General features: G+C 42.5%; 1 protein-coding gene across 2 annotated transcripts in view; it reads right to left on the reverse strand.

Moving 5' to 3' along the window:
• The window catches only part of EGFLAM (EGF like, fibronectin type III and laminin G domains), an 84095-nt gene extending 64174 nt beyond the window's left edge, over positions 1–19921 (reverse strand). For both annotated transcript variants that reach the window (XM_082075818.1, XM_082075817.1), the window contains exons 1-2: positions 19687–19921; positions 811–920 (exon numbers count right to left, since the gene is read on the reverse strand). In XM_082075818.1, coding sequence (XP_081931944.1) covers positions 811–920; positions 19687–19795 — 219 coding nt within the window. In that variant the 5' untranslated portion in view covers positions 19796–19921. The remainder of the gene's footprint in view (positions 1–810; positions 921–19686) is intronic.
• Positions 19922–22324: the final 2403 nt, after the last annotated feature.

A 22324-nucleotide genomic window follows, 5' to 3' on the forward strand; every position in this document is an offset into this window, starting at 1 on the left:
ATACCTAACAGAAATGAATGAATGGCAAATTAGTGCTCTCTGTTTTTCTGCTTGCACACTAAAACACAGCATCTAGCTTAGGCTAGCTGCTTTGTTTTGCCCGAAAGGCAGAAGGTAACATGGCAGAGGATTGTAGGGGGTCAGATACTTGCCCATGAAATTTCTAGGTAAAACAGGAAAATTACACAACTTCTTTAAGGTAAATTCACCACTGAGGTAGGGGAAAACAAAGTCAAGTCCCTTTTGATATTTAAGGCTGTGGCTGGGCTCACAGATATGCTATGCAGCACAGTAGCTATCGGGGAAGAGACACCACGAAACTCTCCTTCCCCTGTAACTGCTGCCAGTCTGGGGAAGTTTAGAGGTGTAGCTGAGAAAAACTATTCCTGCTAAAACAATCCTCGGGCTGGAAGTACAAGTCAAAGGATCTGAACAGCTCTGCAATCACCATGCATGTCCCCGCCCTTGCAGAGCGTAATATTGACCTGCACTGCTCAACTGTTTTATCAGCTGTAGGGAGAGTCAAGATCCTTGTATGAAAACCACAATAGAAAAGCAATCTATGTCCACTGCAAGCCCTTGGCATCCAACCCAAATTCCTATCATAGTTTGCTTCTAACAAATTAACTGCTTACTTCTTAAAGTTACAGCTCAATCTGTTCAAGCCCACTGTCCCTTGACCACTTTCTGGGCAATGGTACCATTTGTTCCAAGAGTGGTCTCTCCTGCTTACTTCACCATGCTATGTGCACAGTCTGAGGCCACATAGGGTATTGCAATCCCCTGCTAGCAGCATAGAGGATCACTTACTGTATATCCTGTGATGGTGCTCGCATGCTGCTTTGGCATCCTCCATTGCACACTGAGCGCTGTACAGTTCAGTGAATCCAGCAGTATATCAAGAGGAGGCCCCAGTCTATCTGCTTAAAACAAAATGACATTGTATAAGAAGCCACAGGCCGTAAAACCTCTCCTTTAGCCATCTGGCAGGTATGTATTTGAAGAAGAATAAACATGTGCTGCCCTCATTACAAACCATCAAACATAGCCCACTACTCATTTACTTGGATGTACCTTTTCTCTCTCCACCTTGTCCTCCAAGGCAGCAGTGGGATCTCAGGAGAGAGGGAGCGAAGGGGGAAATTCCTGCTCTCAGTGCCAAGGAGCTGTTGATCAGCTCACCTGAGGACATCTCATGGACATCTTCAGCCTCTTCCTTACCTGCTACCCCACACCATGTTCCACATCCAACATCAACATCCCAGTGTGAGGAGGACCAGACCAAACCCAAAATATGCCTTCTTCTCCTCAGCTCTTTGCAGCTTTGGCACAAGCCAAGAAAATGCCTTGATGGGCCACCTAAGTAATCACCACTAACCTCTGCAACCTCAGTTCCTGCATGACAGCTATGGATGGGAAGGACAACGACTTAAGACAAAAAATCTAGCCTGATGAGAAAAGCATGAAGAACCCCTCATTTCCTGCCCACCCCTCTCTGGACCCAAGTTATGGTGATCAGATCTTGTCCCGCCATCCTGCTCCTGAACAGACTCTTGGTGCCACCATGATCAACGCCGTATCTCACCAGCTGCAACAGGAGGAGGGCATTTTCACTCCACTATACTGGTCTCACTGACCTACCTGTCTCCTTCTCTTCCCATGGCGCAGGTTGGTGTTCCACTACAATGGCTTATTCAACTACTGCTAAAAAAATTTGGAGAAGGAAATCCTGAGCTCCATGTCTCCAGTAACATGCTAGCAATTGCATTTACTGTCCGAGAAATGGGCAGGCAGAGAAGTATGTCTTCTGGAGAGAAGCCAGAGAGTGGTAGTCAATGGTGCAGCGTCTAGTTGGAGGCCTGTATCTAGTGGAGTGCCTCAGGAGTCAGTACTGGGGCCAATATTATTCAGTATATACATTAACAATTTGGACGAGGGAATTGAGTGTACTATCAGCAAGTTTGCTGATGACACCAAGCTGGGAGGAGTGGCTGACATGCCAGAAAGCTGTGCTGCCATCCAGCGGGACCTGGACAGGCTGGAGAGATGGGCAGGGAATAACCTGATGAAATTTAACAAGGGAAAGCGTAGAGTCCTGCATCTGGGCAGGAACAACCCCAGGTTCCAGTATCGGTTGGGAAATTACATATTAGAGAGCAGTGTAGGGGAAAGGGAGTTGGGGGTCCTGGTGGACAGCAGGATGACCATGAGCCAGCACTGTGCCCTTGTGGCCAGGAAGGCCAATGGCATCCTGGGGTGTATTAGAAGGGGGGTGGTTAGTAGAACGAGAGAGGTCCTCCTTCCCCTCTACTCCACCCTGGTGAGACCCCATCTAGAATATTGTGTCCAGTTCTGGGCCCCTCAGTTCAAGAAGGACAGGGAACTGCTGGAGAGGGTCCAGCGTAGGGCAACAAAGATGATTAAGGGAGTGGAGCACCTCCCTTATGAAGAAAGACTGAGGGAGCTGGGTCTCTTTAGCTTGGAGAAGAGGAGACTGAGGGGTGACCTTATTAATGTTTATAAATATATAAAGGGTGAGTGCCACGAGGATGGAGCCAGGCTCTTCTCGGTGGCAAACAATGATAGGACAAGAGGTAATGGGATCAAGCTGGAACACAAGAGGTTCCACTTAAATTTGAGAAAAAACTTCTTCTCACTGAGGGTGACAGACACTGGAACAGGCTGCCCAGGGAGGTTGTGGAGTCTCCTTCTCTGGAAACATTCAAAACCCACCTGGACATGTTCCTGTGCGACCTCACCTAGGTGTTCCTGCTCCAGCAGGGGGATTGGACTAGATGATCTTCTGAGGTCCCTTCCAATCCCAACCATACTGTGATACTGTGATACTGTAATCCAAGCAAGATTTTTAACACAAATTCACCAAACCACCAATGTTTGTCCTCTTGAAACCAAACCCACCCAATGAAAAACTGCAACAGAGAACTGATTCAAACACTTTAAAAACAACTTCATTTTTAAGTTTTACTATATTTAGGTTTTCACATGCCCTTAGCTATGAAAATTTTAAGTAATGGCTAAGAAAACCCTTTTTTCCTCCTCCTTTTTTTCCACTACGTCTGACAAAATATCGAGTGAAAACAAGCTACTGTAAAGGTAATTTTTAACTGCGAAGCAAGCCTACATCAGATTTATACTTGTCACGTCCACCAACATATTTGATTTGAAGCTAAATACAAAACTTAATAGGTCACAAATTCTGCACAGTATCTATCAGCATCAATACCTGAGTATTTAAAATAAGAGCAGAACTGATATTGTGGTTCATTTCTAATTGACCCTGCATTTTTACACTGCTGGAAACTTCTTGGTTTATGTTTCTTAATTTGAGCAAGCAAGTGTGGCCGATCGGGCTCCATGCTTCTTGGTTAACACTGATGATTCCGTGTTTTGCACTTCTTTTTATTTATTTATTTCTCTTCAAGGCCAAAAGAATTCCTGGGCAGTGCTAGCTGGAATCATTCAAGGAAAAATACAAAATAAGTTTAAGAGATGCTAACTTCTCTCAACATTTGGTCCCTACACCTAAAGCTTCAGCCACCCTCCCCTAAAAAAATTCCCAGCATGGAGAGGCTAAGCACATCCTAAGTGGATCCTCCCGTAAACAAACAACCACCTACTACTTTGACCAATGCCATTGAGCAACCTATAGGCTTTTAAACATGTTCCTGAGATGCTGGAAACTACCCTGCACCCAAAGACAAGGACATTCACACATCCATAGTGCCTGTGCAGTCTGTGGCACAGGTTCAGCCTCCCAGGAGGGTCTCCCAGGCATGGTTTGGAACATAGTACAGTTCACAAACCATGCCCTTAAGTCAGTATGGACATCTTTTGGGAAGGAAAGGAGTTCAGCCATACAGATAAGAGCCAAACCATGCCATGCTACTTGCTTTCTGGACCCTCAAACATTTTATTTATTATTATAGCACAGACTTAGTCTCATGGTTCCCTGCTTGGTTCAGGGGTGCTGAGCACAGCAGAGTACCACCTTGTGCTTGCTCAGCTCCTGCCCTATGTTCAGCAGTAGTTGTACCATACACCACCACATACTACTTACTACCGAAAAGAGAAGAAGGAAAGAGCAGCCAGGGCTGGAATGTCACTGTCTACTTAGGCAGCATTTCACATTCAAAAAACACCTTTCCAATCTTCACAATATCCAGTGAGGCAGATTAGTATTAGACCTGCAACAATAGTAAAGGAAAAAAAATACCCCCTAAACATTAATTCTTAACATATTTGTGCCATCCTTGTATTACTTCCTGGGGTGACTCTATAAGACAACTTTGCTGGGAATCGTAGTTGCTGAAATAAAAATTTTAACCAGCAATGACAAATATACGGCATGTTTCAAATTCATATTCTAAATGCACTATAGCCCAATAAAGTTATTTACATAAAGTATTTGCTGAATAATTTGGAACAAACAAATTTGAAAAAAACACACTCCATTTGCAGACTATCTGTAAACAGAGAGGCAATATCTGTTTAACAAGGAGCTACACCATAAATTTTTTACCCAGTCCTACTAAACACTATTCTCTCCAGTTCACAGATGATGAAAGAGATACAGAAAGCCAAACACCGACCTCAGATACATTGGCTTATAGATTACCACTGGAGGAGTAAATACTAACTTTAGCCATGGAAAATGAGAGCATGGAGCCAGAGATGTTGATATCTCCACCACCCTTGTTTAATTCTCCCTAAAAGTAAGGGAATTTCCTTAACACTACAAAGACAGTGGCAAGAGGCATGCTTGGGAACCAGGTATACGCTCCAGCAACACCTGGCACTGTCTTCATGGGCAGACTCAGATGATGCTCAGCGGTCAAGCGATGGTTTGGGGGCTGCACAGGATCTGCTCGCTGTACCACTGCATCCTTTCCCATGACAAAACTGCATGACGAGCAAGCACATGGTGCTCACCCTGCAGGGTCCACACCGCTGCCTGCTCAAACCAGGAGTGAAGAGAAAAAGGAAAACCCGGGCCAGCCCTTTCTCCACACACCGAGTTATTTCTTGGGGAGTATAGAGGGCAAGGCACAGAGGAGCATCTCAAGCAGTGTGGCCGTCCCCACAGTTCAGTGTCACTGCTCTTGACCTTGCAGCTTATTGATGTGCATCTGGGGATTGAGAGTCATTTCTGGTCGCCAGAATCTGAATTTCACACAAGCCCACAGAAAGCAAAAAATTTCCATTTTTGGACTGAATGTTCCCTTTGCAACTATGAGGAAGTGGCTGTGCGATCTGATATAAGCAATGTTTATACCATAGAGAGGCAGAAGATAACATGGCTTTGAAATGGTTTGCCAGCTGATCACAACTTTTGCAATACATATTGCTGTTCTACTAACAAATTTTTTTGAGATAAACATGTGCTTGAGGTATTTTGCAAGATTTTGCAGATCATGTATTAGGCACACTAAAAATGGGTATTAAAACTGGTTGAAACATTTATGTCTTTATGTCAAAGGTCATGTTTAGACTATAAGAAATAAAAATAGTTTTTGAGGGTAAAAACTCTTTGGGTTTTTGTAGTTTCCCCTACAGTTCAGGTCAGAAATACCTCTTTTCTCAAAATTCAGCAAGAAATCTCTGTTAATTTGGTAGCACCATGCACATTGCAAACCCACAATGGAGCCTGTTATCCCCTGCAGCCTGCTGGATAAGAGTCTGTAAACAAAAGAGGTGCAATATATCTACCACTTTAACATACTCTTTAGATCTGCCTCACTGATGATCCCACATGCAGATGTCCTATGCAGTTGGATCTGCAAATGCCTAAAAAGGTATGGACATTAGCTCTCGTTATAAAAACAAGGAGCCAATTTATAATAAAAATACCACATTTTGTACGAACACAGTCATTCTTCTATCTGACCTGTTAGACAAAAATTTTGACATTGTCTAAAATTCTTTGATGAAACTGGTAATAGAGGCAATTACTTTGGTCCCATTCAAAGAAAGCCATTAATCAAGGGGGAGCACTCTTACACATGACTGTATATTGTAAAAGTATATCAAATACAAGCAGTTATTGAGGATTCCGCTGTAGATAAACAACGCTGAGCTGGCAACACTTTGTTTACTTTTCTGTAAAAACTGCTAAACAGTAAAGAAGTCACAAAACAAGCTCTCAAGGTGAGCTGAAGAATAGATGAGCCCTTTCCCTAGGCTGGGGTTAATTTTACCATTTTAAAATAATTAACATTATTTAATTTTTTGCTTCACAAAAGCAACTCATATAAAAAATGGTGAAAAAGCTTATTCCATCAAAACAAGTACAATTTCTGTTGTGGTTCTCACTGTGCATACAACAGCCTCTGCCCATATATGAAACACCCACAGGCTACCATCAGGGTGTCCACAGGCAAAGTGCCTCCTGGGAACAATCCCAAGCTTGTGACAGTCAATGACGTAGTACTGCCTCAGGATAATCCTTGTCATCACCGAATCTACAAGCAGAGGTGTCACTTCCATGTCTACCTTTGCGGTTTTAAGCAGAGCTTGCTTGAGTACCTAATGGGAACACTTCAAACTAACCCACCCATTGTTCCCAGCCTAACCCTGCTGGCCTCATGCAGAGCTCAGGAGGAACCACTTAAACTTGATTCTTTACTCCAGCTACTGCAAGAAAACTGCCACTGCAGACACAGGCAAATTCCTTCCTCCTTCCAGTCATGAAATGGCCCCAAAATCTTTCTACAGTGATGAATAGTTATCGAAAAAAACTCAACTTCAAAACAAATATATTTTTTTATGTTCTCAAGCTTCAAATCTGAAGCACTTTGGATGAGCTGGGTAAAGCTCATCACAGTTGGTACTTCTATTTTGAGGAAATTTCAAAATTGATTTAAATTTTAAATTATACAAAACTGACTGAAAACAGGATTTTTAAAAACTATTCATGGACAGAATATCTGAAAGGATTTGGGTTGAAATATTTTATTTTAGACTTGTAATTATATTTTGCATTTCATATTATTGTTCCTTTTTAGATGTTTATAACATTTCAAAGCATACAGTAATCACAGGTACTTACAGGTCCTGAAATAATACACGAATAATACAACTGGTACAATCCACATGCAATAATATTGTAATTCATTTAAGGGAAACCAGATTATTCATTTCATCTGCACTAATTTATGGTTTGGAAAACTAAAATATTTATACTACTTATTGTGTATTACAACTAACAATGAATAAGGCATAGGTCAACAAAATTAGAAAACTATTTCATTGTTTTACTTCTAAATCTTTGTGGGTAACAGCTAGGAGGTACTAACTGAAGGGCTGCTTATTTTTCCTCTTGATAAGTCTCCTATTTGTGTCCCATAGAACAAGAGAAATTTGTTGATGAAATGCCAGCTGTCACTACTAACATGTCACAGTATAAGGAAATAGGAATAAAAACTTCAAGAAAGACAACTCAAACTGATTCTAAATTGAAGTTTTCAGAAAAAAAGTCTTCCAGAAAGAGAAATTCCTTTGAATTTCGTTTGTTTCAAACGTTATTTGATTCAATTCACTAATCTATTAAAAAAAAAAAAAAAAAAAGAAACAGGATTATATCCTTGAAAAAGCTGTTTTCAATAAATAAAGTCTGTCCACTCAGTGGAAACTCAGGTGAAACAAAGTTTATTATGGCACAGTAATCCTCTCACTGAAATATGGGTGAAATTTGCAGTTGTAAAACAATAAACAGTGACAGGGTCTTTTCTTGTTTCCCTTCTTTTTACAGGCTGAATGATGTTATGCATACACCACAGTGGAATGAAGACAACATGACAAATTGAAAGAGGTCAGGAAATCTTAAATAAAAAACAGTCTCTTTGAAGCATTTTCCAACTCCACCTGCTCAGCAGTGGTACATAAGACAGCAAGAATCTCCCAGCTGCAGCAACTACAAAGGACAATGGCTTGAAACTGGAAAATCTCAGCTTCTTGAGTAGCAACATCAACATGGAAAACAACAAAAAATTGAGAAATCTTGATAGTTATTGCCCTGAATGAAGCACCTACCACTGCTAGGACACTAGATCCTGACAAGAGGAAATCCACTGGATCACCTGCATGCTGCCACAAGGAGCATGGGTGCAGAGACTGCAGGTAGTATGGCCCTATAGAGGCATCACAGTTTGTGACCCAGATCGCAGTGCACAAACCTTTGGAAAGGCTAGCAAAGAGTCCACTAGTCCTTTAAAAATACTACAATAAACACAATTAAAAACAAACAAACAAACAAACCCTCAATATTATAATAATAGTGGGCTCGGACCCACGTGCTGTCTTTCTGATGCAGTATATAGCATGTGTTATATGTCCCGGGTACATCTGAGGTGACAGTCACTGGGGTATTTATAGCCCAAGGAAGAGGAATAAAGGAGGCAAAGCTCAGCATTTAAGCTAGAGTGCAACACAGTGAATCCCATTAAAAATAGGCACAATGTCCGTGGTGACTTTATCACGGCTTTTCCTGCTTTGCCTTGGCCCTGCAGATCGCAGAAGAGAAGGACAGAGGCAGGAAGCCCCGTTCTCCTCCCCACACTCCCCTACAGCAAGGCTCTGCACGTGGGGAAGGCTCTGACTCTACACAGAAGGAAGGGAGCAAGGAGGAGAGCTCTGCACAGTGGCTTCAAGTTGTGAGAAAGCAGAAACTGTTTGCTTTTTTTTTTTTAAGACCTAGATACAGAAAAAAGCTTAAAGCTGTGGATTGTTACACACTGGAACTACTTTTGGGGAAATCCTGGTGTTGAAGGTTATTTAAAGCAGAGGATGTCATTGTCTCTGAGCAAAGGTCTAGTTTATACCTGTCCTACCTTTGTCAAGAAGAACAGATAAGGAAAATCTGGGTAAGTCTTACAGGCTTGTGTTTTCAGTAATTACTGATCAGAGGCCAGTCTGACTAACACAAGTGCTGTACACTGTACCTGAGATAACTTGGTGAAATATTTCTCCTCATGGAAGCTCTTTCCACTTCCAGTACAAATGTTGTACAGATGCCTGTAAAAAGCCACACCAAGACACTCCACCTGCATAATCTCGGGTGCACTCCTGGAAGCCTGAATCAAAATCTCATGCTCGCATCCCTAAAACTAGGCTTGTGCTTCACCTGTTGAGGCCCCAGTGCTGGGTCATGGCTGCCCTAATTCCTGACATCTCCTCAGCATTTTGGCCTGGCAGAGGGAAACAGTAGCCAGGCCATTATTCCCAGAGAAGAGGAAGCACTAGGGCTCCCTGCTCCAGCCTACAGCCTGCTTTGGCGCAACATTTTCCTGGTTTGGGATTTCCTGGCTGGGCTCAGACCTGCAGATGTGTCCAGTGGCTGGCAGACTGCAGCTGGCCCTGCCTGCTGCCACATCCATGCCTGCCTTCTCATCGGCTACTTCCCCAGTTTTCAAATAATATTAAAAAAATAAAAATATCTCTGGGATGTTTAAAGTAGGTATTAGAAAGCTGCTGAAAACAAGAAACAGCATGTTAGCATGTCTGTGCAGCAGACTTCAATCATCAGTAGGACAGTGTGGATATGAACCAGCGTGCCAAGCGCATTTCCTGGCATACCCTCCAACCCTGTCTCCCTCCATGGTTTTCCATACTGGGAATACACTGGGAACAGCAATAAGTTAAAAAGCCACTCAGCTGACATCCAGCAGCAGCTTTCCAGCCAGGCACCCCCGTGGGTTTGCACATGCTGCCCAGGTGAGACAGATCCAGTGAGTCATGAAGAAAACTCTGCACCAAAGGAAAACTGTGCCATCCAGAGGTGCAATTTCATCCTACTACTGAGCAAAAGCAGAAGCTCACTGTGAACAGCAAGGGCAAGGTCTCATGCCTTCTCCTGCCCTGCCACCTCACCACTCTTCCATCCCTCTCCCTCCAGCCATTTACCTCTGCCTTCCTACCCCGGGGCTTCTCCCTCCCCTTTTGCACCGATTTGGGTGTCACGTAAGAGAATTAAACCCACTTCCACCAGGAAAAAAAATTAAAAAGGCTGTTCTCTTTCCTCTCGTACATTATGCATCTGAAATGTTAGGAAGCACAAACACTGGAGGAGCTCCAGAAAACATGATACTCCAAACACTACTGGAAGCAGAAACAGGAAAACATTAACCAAGTTGATCACATAGTGCTTAAAGTTCCTAACTGAGTCTTTAGGCATTGTTGGTGAAAATAAACTCTACTAAGCAAGCTATTATGATTCTGAAATGAAATTATAAAAAAGAGGATAAAAGCCAGCGTTGTGTATTTTCTGAACATCTATAACATGGGTAAAATACATTAAAAAAAACACATATTGAAGACTTTATATTTATTATAAAAAAATACAGATCATTATATATATATAAAATATATAAATAAAAAGGGCAGTTAAGATTTAAAAATACCAAATAAGCAAATTCAATCAATAAAACTTAGGTATATATTTTCCAGATGTTCACTTTCCAAAGCTTATTGTCTTCAATGGGAATCACAGCTAAATTTTTCATGCTACTTGAAAAATGTTGTCCTTGAAGTCTCTGAATCTCTCTGCTTTATCTAGTACAAATCTATTTCTTACTGATACACAATGCAAAACTGAGGTCTTGAAGAAATAGCTTACTTGGTATAAGAAAAAAAATTCAAGAGGAGCTTCTGAAAAAGCAGTAATATAGAAAAACCTGACAATCACACATATATTACAGACACACACCAAAAAAATAAAGTATAAGGAGGACAAAGCTGGCCATGTGACAAGCAACAAATGTGCAGGGTGAGGACAGGACACGCAGCATCTTAGGTTCCCACAGTTCCTACAAGTCCTGAGTAATTGTTTTGAAGCTCATTATTGTTGGACACAAATGATCCAGTCATGCTCCAGAGAGTACCACACAAATAAATGTGCGGGTTGGTTATCCTGAAGGTTTTGGCACAGGCCTCCTATGGCTACACCACATAAAATGGTAGCGACCTCCCACCAAATACTCAGTTTCAAAAGATACACGTGGTACTTTGCAAAATCACAGAGAGGATGAGATTTGAAGGCACCTCTCAAGATCACAAAGTCCAAATCCATGCTCAGAGCAGGCTCAACTACAGCAGATTGCTCAAGACTTCACCCAGCTGGGGTTTGAATGTGTCTAAAGACGGGGACTCCACAACTTCTTCGGGCAAGTGCTCAGTCATCCTCACTGTAAAAAATATTTTTCTTACGTTTAAAAGGAATTTCCTGTCTTTCAGTTTGTGCCCACTGTCTCCAGTTCTGTCACAGGGCAGCACTGAGAAACACCTGGCTCCATCTTCATTACTCCCCCCATCAGATATTTACATGCGTTGATAAGATCACCTCAACTCTTTTACTCTCCAGGCTCAACTGTCCCTCTCTGCCCATCCTTGTCCCTGAGATGCTCTAGTGTTTAATTATCTTTGTGGCCCTTTGCTGTACTTGCTCCAGCATGTCCATGTCTTTCTCATACTGGGAAGCCAAGAACTGGACCAGATCCTCCAGGTGTGTCTCATCAGTGCTCAATAGAGAGGTAGGATCACCTGCCTCAACCTGCTGGCAACACTTCTCCTAATGCAGCCCAGGATGCTGCTGACCTTTTTGCTGCAAAGTGACATTCACCAGGGCTGCCCCTGCACAGCGATCCTGACTTGACTGGAGAAACCAGTCCACTTGCAACTGTGATTTTACTGAAGGCTGCTGAAGACCAGGTCAGGGAGGAAATCTAGCATCTTCTCAAGTAGCAAGAAATTCTTCTCTGACTCAGTTCCTCTGTAAGAAATGGGATAATTTCACTACCTTCTGCAGTCAGCAGGTCTCTCCATTCACCAGTAGTACCAGTAAAAACCACAGAGGAAATTATTTTTCTCTATTAAGTGACAGAAATAGATGTGGTTTTTAAACCTGAATCCCCACACTAATGTAGTGTGGGACATGGGCTTGTGTCTCCAAAGAGCCAGGAGCAAGCAGTGGGATGCGAACGCTGGGGGAGTGACTGGGAGGGATGAAAGCTTCTCTGCTGCAAGAAGCAATGAGACATAGAAATATATCTCAGCATAAATAAAGACCCAATATGTAAGGGAACAAGCAGCAAATGACACAGGTGGAGTTATGATGTCCACAAAGCTAGCATGTAATACTCCCAAATCCACCAAAGCACTCCCTGATCCATTTCAGTTTGCAGAGTTCAACCCTTTGGCCCAAACCCTTACCAGGGCTGCCTCACCATGCAAGCCATGCCCTCCTCTTGGCATCTGCTGGTAAAACATCTCTTTCCTGTCCCCTTTCGGCACATTTTAGGTGCTGCCTGGTCCTTTGTCCAGCAGTGGCTTTCTTCCCCTTATATTCTGCAGGTTTCTTCCATTCTCCCTATGATCACAAATGATCCCTTATGACTCCACAGAGGTAAATGGCTTGAATGCTCTCATCTCAGCCTACTGAGTCCCTTAGCATATACATGGAGAGAAGCGCAGTTCTTGACTGTACAGTTCACTACACGATAGCGCTGTGATTATAATTGTTCAATTAAGATGAGAACAGTAGCAACCCACACACAATGGGTTCATGCAGGAATAGGACTGTCATGAAATGGGAACAGGAATTAAAAATGTCAGCAGGACATTGGTCTCTGTATTCATGGCTGGAGTATGAGCTGCGATGTCACCATCTCTGTAAATAGTCATCTTCATTAAAAGTCTGTCTATTTTTAGAAACATGTTTTATTTTCCTGTGATTATCCAGAAAGCAGAATATAAAACAGAGATGAAACATTTCTGTTCCAAGTAACAAATTCTGGCTTCTGCTGTCTCTAGTTTAACCACAAAAGTTCTGGTCCTAGATGCTTACTTTCCATTGTTTGCAGTTTGACAGGTTTTGTTCCGTTTCTTTTTCCTAAATGATCTTCTACTTGAAGTTTCTCATGCTCGAAATAATTTAATTTGAGTAAAATTCTCTATAATCATTACCCTTAGGATTTTTTCAGAAGATTTTTGAGCTCGGCAACACAGTATTGGTTTAAACCTTTGTATGTGCAATAATACCTCTGACACATTAGAAGAATCAGAATTATTTCTCTATTATTTCTCTATTATTTCTCTATTTCTCTATTTTAAAGAAGCATGCTCAGCATTCACAAGATGCTCGTTTCCCCTCATTTTAGAATGATTATTCAAATTGCAAATTTCAAATGTACACAGGTGTTGATATTTGATTGTACCATCATTTTCACAGGTGCCAACAATTTTAAGTGAGAGGTGCAAAGAACAATTTGACTTGGCATTCTTCCAGCTTTGGAGATCTCTCTGTGTGAGTTACACCAGTGACTATCCTCTGAGGACACAAGGAAACCCAGAACCCCTCAGCGCCTTTTTATCAGAACAGATACTCCTGACATGGCTGCTATCTACACTGTTATTTTAAAAGTGTTTATTAACTACAAGGTTAATATATATAAATGGAAAAACACCCCATCACCACTTGGTGATACACAGAGAAAACCAGGTGCAGAGTGTGTTAGAGCCTGCACATAGTCTATCTCTTCTAGGTCTAAAAATTATCAAGCGTAACTTTTGGGAAGGCTTGAATGAAAGATCTTTTTAAGAAAACAAAGTCAGTGTATTTTGACCATCCAATTACATGGCCAGCTTCTCACTAACAGAACAAAGAGTTTCTCACATGGCATCATAGCTGCACTCTTCTTTTTGAATAAAAGGCTTCCTGGGTCAATATTCTGTGAATTTCTCTTTCATTGGAGGTTGACATAATGAACTTGCCTCATGAGTAGCCCTTACTCCTGGGTGTAGTTACCCTGTGCTCAGTAGAACTGGTGTGGACTTTCACACTATACACCTCTCACCTGGAGAGTTTTATGGATCACCACACACCATATCATTACCTAGGTTTCAGTTAGCCACCTTGTTGTGATAGAGCTTTTCCTCTAAGCCTCCAATTTTCAGTCATTCGTGCCCTCCTACAGCAGTTACTTTCAAAGATGAATTCAGCCATGCTTGTTTTCAGCTCAGCAACTCTGCAAAGTCTGAAAAAATAATGTTCATATTTTGCTGTGGTTTGGATGTTCACGTTGTATGAAATAACTATTTTGATTCTCATGTCTAAGCGTCTTCACTAAAAGTACAAAATAAAAGGAAATAAAATCTTGCCTATTCTTATACAAAAGTATTTCCCTTCGGTTGGAATTAATTATGAAGAACAGGTTTTGGATTTTGTCTGTTATGTGGGGGTTTTTTTAGGCAGATCATTCATTTGCACAGAAAACCACTAGGAAATTTTATTCAAGATCACATCTCTAATAGTCTCCTGTGTGCCTATGGTTTAGAAAGTCTTTTATTACATGATCACAGACCACTGTTGCACATTCACTGATAAATAAAGCACCAAAGTGTACACATTTTAATATAAGAAATAATAAAGTCTGCAAAGATCTCTTCATGGTAAATTACTCAGATGTCAGGCACCTTTTATATATTTTGATAAATTTTTAATATTATAAAAACTTTCTATAACCTTTTATTTTAGTATTTCACTTCATTGTGACACAAAAGCTGTGTAAAGGTCATTTAAATCCTAAATATCCATCATGACGCAACAATGTCAGCCACCTATTATATTTTTTTGTTGTTTCATTTTGGTTTCATTTGTTTGGTGGGTTTTTTTAGTTTGTTTCGGGTTTTATTTTGGGGTGGGTTGGTTGTTTTCAGTAAGACCACATGAAAGGGGTAGAAGCAGAATCAGGCATAAGGTTGAGTACCAATATAAGCATGATTTGAGGAACAGAAAACTCCTAAGTGTACTTTCAGCTAACTGATGAGATTGTGGGGCACTGAAGAGAACCCATCCACTGACATTTTCTGGTACTGACCTGCTCCTCAGGGTGTCTTTTGGGTGACTGATGCTCAAAATCCCTGCCACTCACAGAAGCCTTGACTAAAATTGGGGTAGAGCTGTCTTGAGTACCCTACAGAAGTCCTCGTACTGTCTAGTATGGCATGGTTGGAGAAGGACAAAAGCATAAAACCACTCTAACCCCACTGTGAAAACTGAAAATCTGGTCAGGGAAGGACTGGCAAAACCTCAAAGCAAGTCTCTGACAGCCTCAGAACACAAAAATTTCCCAAGGTTCACTCTAGTGCCTTAACTGCAAAACAATCCCTCTTCTCTGAAGCATCACTGGCAACCCCAATATCTGCTATAGATATAATTCCACCAATTTTTTGAAACTTCTTGGCTAATTGTACCTTTCTGAACACTGGTGGAAGTCTGTGTAGTAGTTTTAGAGAGGGCATTGGAAAAATGCTGCCCAAGAAAAACATTTAGGGCAAGTTTCTTTTTACAGAGGAAGATAACGACTTCAGCATGGAAAGGACACAACTTGTTTTGCTGAGAGTAAGTCTAACTAAAATCGAAAACATACTTGCAAATGAGTGACTAACAGTGACATAATAGGTAACATGCTGAAGTGAAATAATTTAGTCCATTCCCATTGCTGCTCCAGAAGGCATTATGGGAATGCTTGTATCTGCACGAGGTGGTGATGGCACTGAGTGGTGATCTCAGGATTTACCAGAGTACGGACCCTAGAGGTGCAAGAGTGAGTCCAATCTAAATGAAAATGTCATATAACGTTGTGGCACAACTTAAACCCAAATTTGATAAACACCAAATGCAAATGTAATCAGTGTTTAGTTGATTTTATTGTCATTTAAGGCATCAAACATCTGATAGCCCATGTCTGGCCTGTGTCTGAAACAATTAAAAAAAAAAATTTAACCGTCCCCAAAATAAATTATTCACATCTCTATGTTAGTTTTACCTCACTGATACACACCATCTCTGTCAGCCTGGCAACCCTTGCATTAGAAATCATTCAGCTTCAGACTCATTCAATTTCTCACACACTTCATATTCAGCAGCAGATCAACCTCACTGTTGCACACTTTACATATGGGATTTATTATGGCAGTGAATTACAATTTACTCTATTGTTCAAAAAAACTCTATTAAGCACCTTCTTTCCCAAAGACGGCTGCATTTTCCATATGTGTAGTCCTGATTTTCAAGGTAGTTTGTCCTATTTTGACACCTAGAGAGGTCTAGACTTTCAAAAGTGTTCCGTATCCAGCAGCTCTTATTATGTTCAGATTTTCTAAAGAATTCAAGTATTGCAGTGCCAAGTTATTTGGAAAAAAGAAGAAAATTACTGTAGTGCTGACCAGGGAGCTGGGCTGTTCCAAAAATCTAGCCCTGATATTGAGTGCTACACTCTTGTAAACTCTTCATACTTTAACAGGTCTGATTCCTCCTGCATTTACACACAAAGCCAGTGAAGTCTACTATTATGGACATCTGGGAAACAGAATAGAATACAAGCCAAATTCTTTTTTTATATTAGTTGACAAGCATTATATACATCTACATCTACATCTACATCTACATCTACATCTACATCTACATCTACATCTACATCTACATCTACATCTACATCTACATCTACATCTACATCTACATATACATATACATATACATATACATATACATATACATATACATAAATGAAGACGATTCCTAAGCATGAGATATGAATATTTTATTTTCTCTGTGCAGACCAGCTCAACAGTTTCAATTTTTTACAGGGCATTGGAACTTTACACTGATACTAAAACTGGAACAATGCAATATAGTGCAACAAGTTCACAACATGAACATCCATGGGAAAATGGCTAAGTGGTCATCTCTTTCTCCTATAATTCTCTAAAATCACAGAACAATTAAAATGCAACATTATTGTGTTTACTTTAGCGTTAGTATTGCACACTGGGACCTAGGTTTAGGTTTTCCAACCTTCAATGAATTGACTGAAATTTGAAATAGAAGTGGCAAAAATCTGTGTCTTTGCAGAAGACAAAAGCAAAAAAACAATGTGGAAGCAGCAACACAAGTGCCAGCTTCTGGGAGTACAAGATTTAGAGAATCCCAGCCTAATCTGTTCCCAACTACGCAATTTACCACACAGTGTCTAAGGATTTGTTTTAAGCCCTTCCTAAAGTGTCTGTCATCCTGTTTTCTTGTCTCCAGCAAATGTAACTGTAAATAAATGTTCAAATGAGCTTAGTAGTCATCAGGATGTTTGAAATTTGAGCATGATGGCTTTTTTCCCCCTGATATTTAATTTAAGAAGTTGTATTTGTGGGCATTTTACTACTTATTTTTAACTTTGCAGACATATTTCTCACTTTGCTGCTTTCTTGGGATTACAAAAATGATCCTTGTAAGGTGAGCTCTGGACAAAAAACTGGGAAAAATGGAGATGCATTTGACAGGTTTTTTTTCTTCAGACCCAGAAGACCTCCCCATCAGCTCCCATTATTGAAGATGAACTGGTTTTATCAATTCTGTCTCAATATAGCCTTTTGATTTCACCTCAGTAACAATTTCTGTACAAGTCTGACTTCTATTAAAAGGGAAAAATGAAAGAAAAAAAAAATCTTAATGAACTTTTTAGTATGTTATCTCTTCTTCACCCATTAATTTTGGATGTGTGAGTAAATGACAGTTCCCTTTCACTCTTAACCACCTGGCATGTGATACACTGCAGAACAAGGGAGAGCTGTGAACTACCTGGAACTATACCTGTTCTCAGTGTTCTGACAGCAACATTTCACAGTAGGGACCCAGACATGGGATTATTGGAAGCCCTGCAGCTTCAATAGCCGCTGGCAGAATGTAGATAGGATTTAAATCATATACCACTGCACATAAACTCTCTGGGGGATTTCCCTCTTCAAATCTCACTACAAGTGGATTTTCAAATGTTTTCACAGTTTCTGAAAAAATTGTTCCCATATAAAAGTGGTTACTTCTTACAGAGCCAAAGAAGTACAAAAGAAATTATTGAATCCATCAGTGAACTTGAAATAACATAAGTTTTATATATATAAGAACATAAAATATGCAACTAACAAAAGTAAGGTAAATGTAACGTTAGCATATTAATTTATCTCCTCCACAATACTACAAACAATTTGTTTCCAAGCTTTAAACTCTTTTAATTTAATGCACAGAAATACATTTTCCCTAGGTCTGTCATTCTGCCATGATTAGGAGAAACAAGGATGCCAGTATGGTACAGGAATCTTTAAAAAATGTTTACAGATTTCCATGTCCAACTTCACATATCTAGTATTTTAATGCAAGTTACTGATCACCTCATTCACAACGACCTGTCTGCCCAGTTTTCTCCAGTACTTAATGGTAGCTATTATGATAACCAAGGATCATGGGACTAGATCCCTAAGAGACAAGGTCAAACCTGTAAAATTAGCCATCTGTCCAGTAAGGGCTTTAAGCTCAGGCTGTATTTAAGTATTAAGTTTCCAACTGTACAGGCATTTGTGTTTTTTACTCACAAGAGCAAGAGAATGAACAACACTGATTAAAAACAAACAAGCAAACAAACCAACCACCACCACCACCACCAATAAAAATGCAGAAATACAAATAGATTAACACTTTGGAATATATAGAAAAAGGGTCTGAAGCTGCAAACACTTTGTGAACTGACATAGTTTACTAAACTTGTTATATTTTTTTTTCCATTTATCTGATCCTGGTGAAGTTAGGGATAAAAATCAGTGTTGGCCTCAAAGACTCCAGGACACTCCCAGTGTTTGAGATAGTTTTGGGCCTGTATTTCTCTTAGCACAATTTTTTAAGTATGCAGGATGTCAAACTTCACCATGCACTGCATCCCATCTCACTGTTTACATTTTACTGTTTCATACACTGCAGACTGCAATGCCTGCAAAAGCTGCTTAGAGTCCCAGTTTTTAACTTCCAACCACTAAGGACCACCTTGATCAATGTGTAAAACCCCTGACAGTAGTAGGAACTCTCCTGCAGATCAGGGGTAATTCTCAGACAGAAGCAGGACCTTGAAGCATCCCATGTCACACTTGGTACAGAATAACTACATTTTTGGATGAAAGTTTTGCTTCCCTAGCCACTTTTTCTTTCACATTTACTACTCTATGTCTTACACTATTCACTACCACACACACAACTTGTCACAGCCAAAGCACAGCCTTGCTGATCAGAAACCTTTTGATTGGCACAGAGGTCCACCTGGCTTCTAACTCTGCTCACACAGCACCACAGGTTACGGGCTCCAAGGAAAAAAAGGATTAAATGCTTGCCAGTTCCTTCCGCAGCAGCACTCGGGTCCTGGTCTGTAACGTGAGTGAACCCACGGGCATCGGGTGGAAAATGGCAGAAAAAAATGGATCGCACACCGATTTTGCAACTTGACGGCTGCCAATGGCACATTCCCTGCCACTGCCTGGACATCCTCTCCCACCCGCGGGTGGGAGGACGAAGCACGGGCTTGCAGGGAAGAGCAGGGGGCAGCGACCACCTCGCTGGGCACCTCGGCCGCCCCGGGAGCTCACGGGCGAGTTCACTTCCCACGGCAGAACGCCGAGGAGCGGCCGGCGTCGGGCACTGCCCCCCCCACACACTGCCCGGACAGCCGAGCTCCCCCTGCCCCACTGAAGCCTTCACCCACCCCGCAGCAACACCAGTTATAAAGGGACGAGAAACTTTGCGGGGTGCAAGCGTGGCGCTGAAAGGGTGTCTTCCCACCCTGGCACAGCCGCCCGCCCTACCTTGCCGGCGAGGGATGCTCCTCCGCGGCGCCGCGGCGCACCCGATGCACGAAGCCAGGAGCAGCAGCCAGGCGAGGCAGTGGCGGTGACAGCCGCCCAGCACCTCCATGTGCGCCACGATCCCCGCCGCCGCCCGAGCGGGGGAGGTGGGGGCCGGTGGCCGCGGGCGAGGGCGAGGGACGCCGCCGCGCGTCCCGTCTGGGCGGCAGGCGGGCGGGGAGCTGGGCTGGGGCCGGCGCGGTCCGGAGCGGCTGGGCTTGTACCCGCGCCGGGCAGGGCCGGGGAGGGAAGGAAGAGAAGGGAGGAGGAGGCTGGGTCCGGCCTTTGATGGGATTACCACCGCCCGTGGGGCGGCCGCGGCGGCGCGGGCCACTGCTCGGCACCTCCCCCGCGGGGCGCTGCCCCCGGCCCCGGCCCGGCACTGGTGGAGGCGTCAGGGCGTCCCCTGCCGGGTGACACCCGTGCCGGCCGGTGCCGCCTCGGCAGACCGGCCCTATCCGAGGGCTGGACACTCGAGACCCCCGCGGGCGCCCTGGGGCGATGCGTTCCCCCGTCCTCAGCGGAGACCTCTTGCCATCCCTGCCCACCCCCTGCACAAGTTGATGTCCTCGGGTCCCTCCCGTGCTACGGGAGCCAAACTCTACCTCTCTACCCAGGCGACACTGGGTTCAACACTTGGGTTCATGGTTTCTTCCTTTTTTTTTTTCCCTGGTTTCCCTGAGAGGGACAGGGATGAAGTGGTAGCCAAGTGCAGGGGCGAAGGCGAAGCTAGGGAGAGGATTCAGTGAGGAAGTTGTTGCTGAATTAAGAGGATAAATTAAATCTAATCCCCCCAGATGGAGGCTGAGACCAATCCAGCCACTCAGACTAATATAGAAACTCCTGGGGCGATTAGAGGGGATAGGGAGGGTTGGGGGAGGAAGGCAAGGAGAAGCCACGGAGTTTGAGGATCCCATGGAAAAACAGGAAAGGATGAGCAAGAAGGAGTCCAAACCATCCCTTCAGAGCAATATAGCATTGGTGGGAAAAGAGGCCAGATCTGTTTTGTCCGGTATCCCGTCCTCAAAATTCAACAGACAGAACAAGGTGTGAGAAACTTCTTATGAGGCAAATGTGGGATTATCTACCCTCTGCTTTAGGTCTCATCCTAATCTTTGTTGGTTAGAGATCAGTTTAAACCCTGAAACATCAGAGTTGTTATGTCTCAAGGGTTTGTGTGGGCTTTGTTTTGGAAATGAGGTTCATTTGTTTGTTTTGCTGTTCACTTTGATAACTTTGAGTAGTTTTGATGTCCATATAAATTATGTATGTTTATACAGTCCCTTTTTGAATTTTATTAAATCCGTAATACTAATACTCTGCTCATTTATTTCCAGGCTGTAATTTTATGACATGTGGGGGAAAAAACAGGAGGAGATCAGAGGAAAAGCTGTCTCTCTGTGGAAACAATGCTGAGACAGTAAAATAAGGAAGGCTATACCGTTTTGCAGTAGGAGACAAGACAAGGAAATGGTACTGAAGTCCTTTTGGACAGAAGATAAGAGGAAGGGAGTTGGAGCCCATATGCTGTAAAAGCACTGCAAGTAACGCAGAAGGTAGTTAAAGGGGGAAACCAAAATCCTCACAGGAGATGGTGGACAGGACAGTCCTTACGTTCCTCAGAGCCAAGACAAGGAAACAGGAATCTGGTTCCCTCAGAAAGGGCAGCATGTGAGTTTCAGGGTGATCTCTGCCAGGAGAGCACACTCAAGGCTCTAGGAATTAGAGATGAAGAGTAGTACTGTTGGCGTATTTGAGATGCCAGTGGTGTCTCTCTCACACCCTGTCAGACTGATTTGCAGAGCAGTAGGAATTGCAGTACATGTGGGAGAAGTACAGAGCCCATGGAAGGAATTCCTGGTGGGGTCTGGGGCTGCAGTGCATTGCGTAACTGCAGTTAAGGCAGAGAATGAACTCTGGACTCCACATTTGCCCACAAGTCACATGGGACTGCTGTCTCTTCAGTAAAAGATGGCTAAAAGATCATGGCAAGGTGAGGAGAAAAGCTACGTCCTTCCTTTATATATGGTCCAAGCAATTGTTATTTGTACAGCATGCTGTCATCACATACATTGCTGCTTCTGATTTTCTTCTTCCTTGATCTCCTTTCTTCCTTTTTTCATTCCTGTATCTCTAGTGTCTTCTCTCCCCTGACTTTTTTTTCTGGCAATACTCATATTGGCCACTGTTGCAGTTCGTCTTTTCCTTCACCTATCAACCAAGAGTAATCTCTGATTAAGTACTAGTTGGACATATTGAGGCCAAACTGATTGGATCACAAAAGTTGGTACTGCTGAGTTTCAGGCAGTTGTAAGATTCAGACAGATTTTGAAAATTTAATTACAGTTTTGGAAGATTATCTGTGCAGCCATGCAAGCTGAAAGCTTGCCTTCTGTTAGGATGGAGTGAGATTTTCAGTTCTGGGCACATGGACAGGTGCTCTTCTTGAAAATTCTACCAGCAAAGGTAATCCATCACAAGCCCATTGAACTCTCTCTAAATGAGAGATGAATCCCAGCGGCTTTCTCACTGTTAAGGTTTTTACAATCTTCTCACTGGCATAGTCTCCAGTTATCTTCCAGTAGCATACTGTTTAACA

Source organism: Streptopelia decaocto (assembly GCF_964273445.1).
Source record: "Streptopelia decaocto genome assembly, chromosome: Z".
Taxonomy (NCBI): Eukaryota; Metazoa; Chordata; class Aves; order Columbiformes; family Columbidae; genus Streptopelia; species Streptopelia decaocto.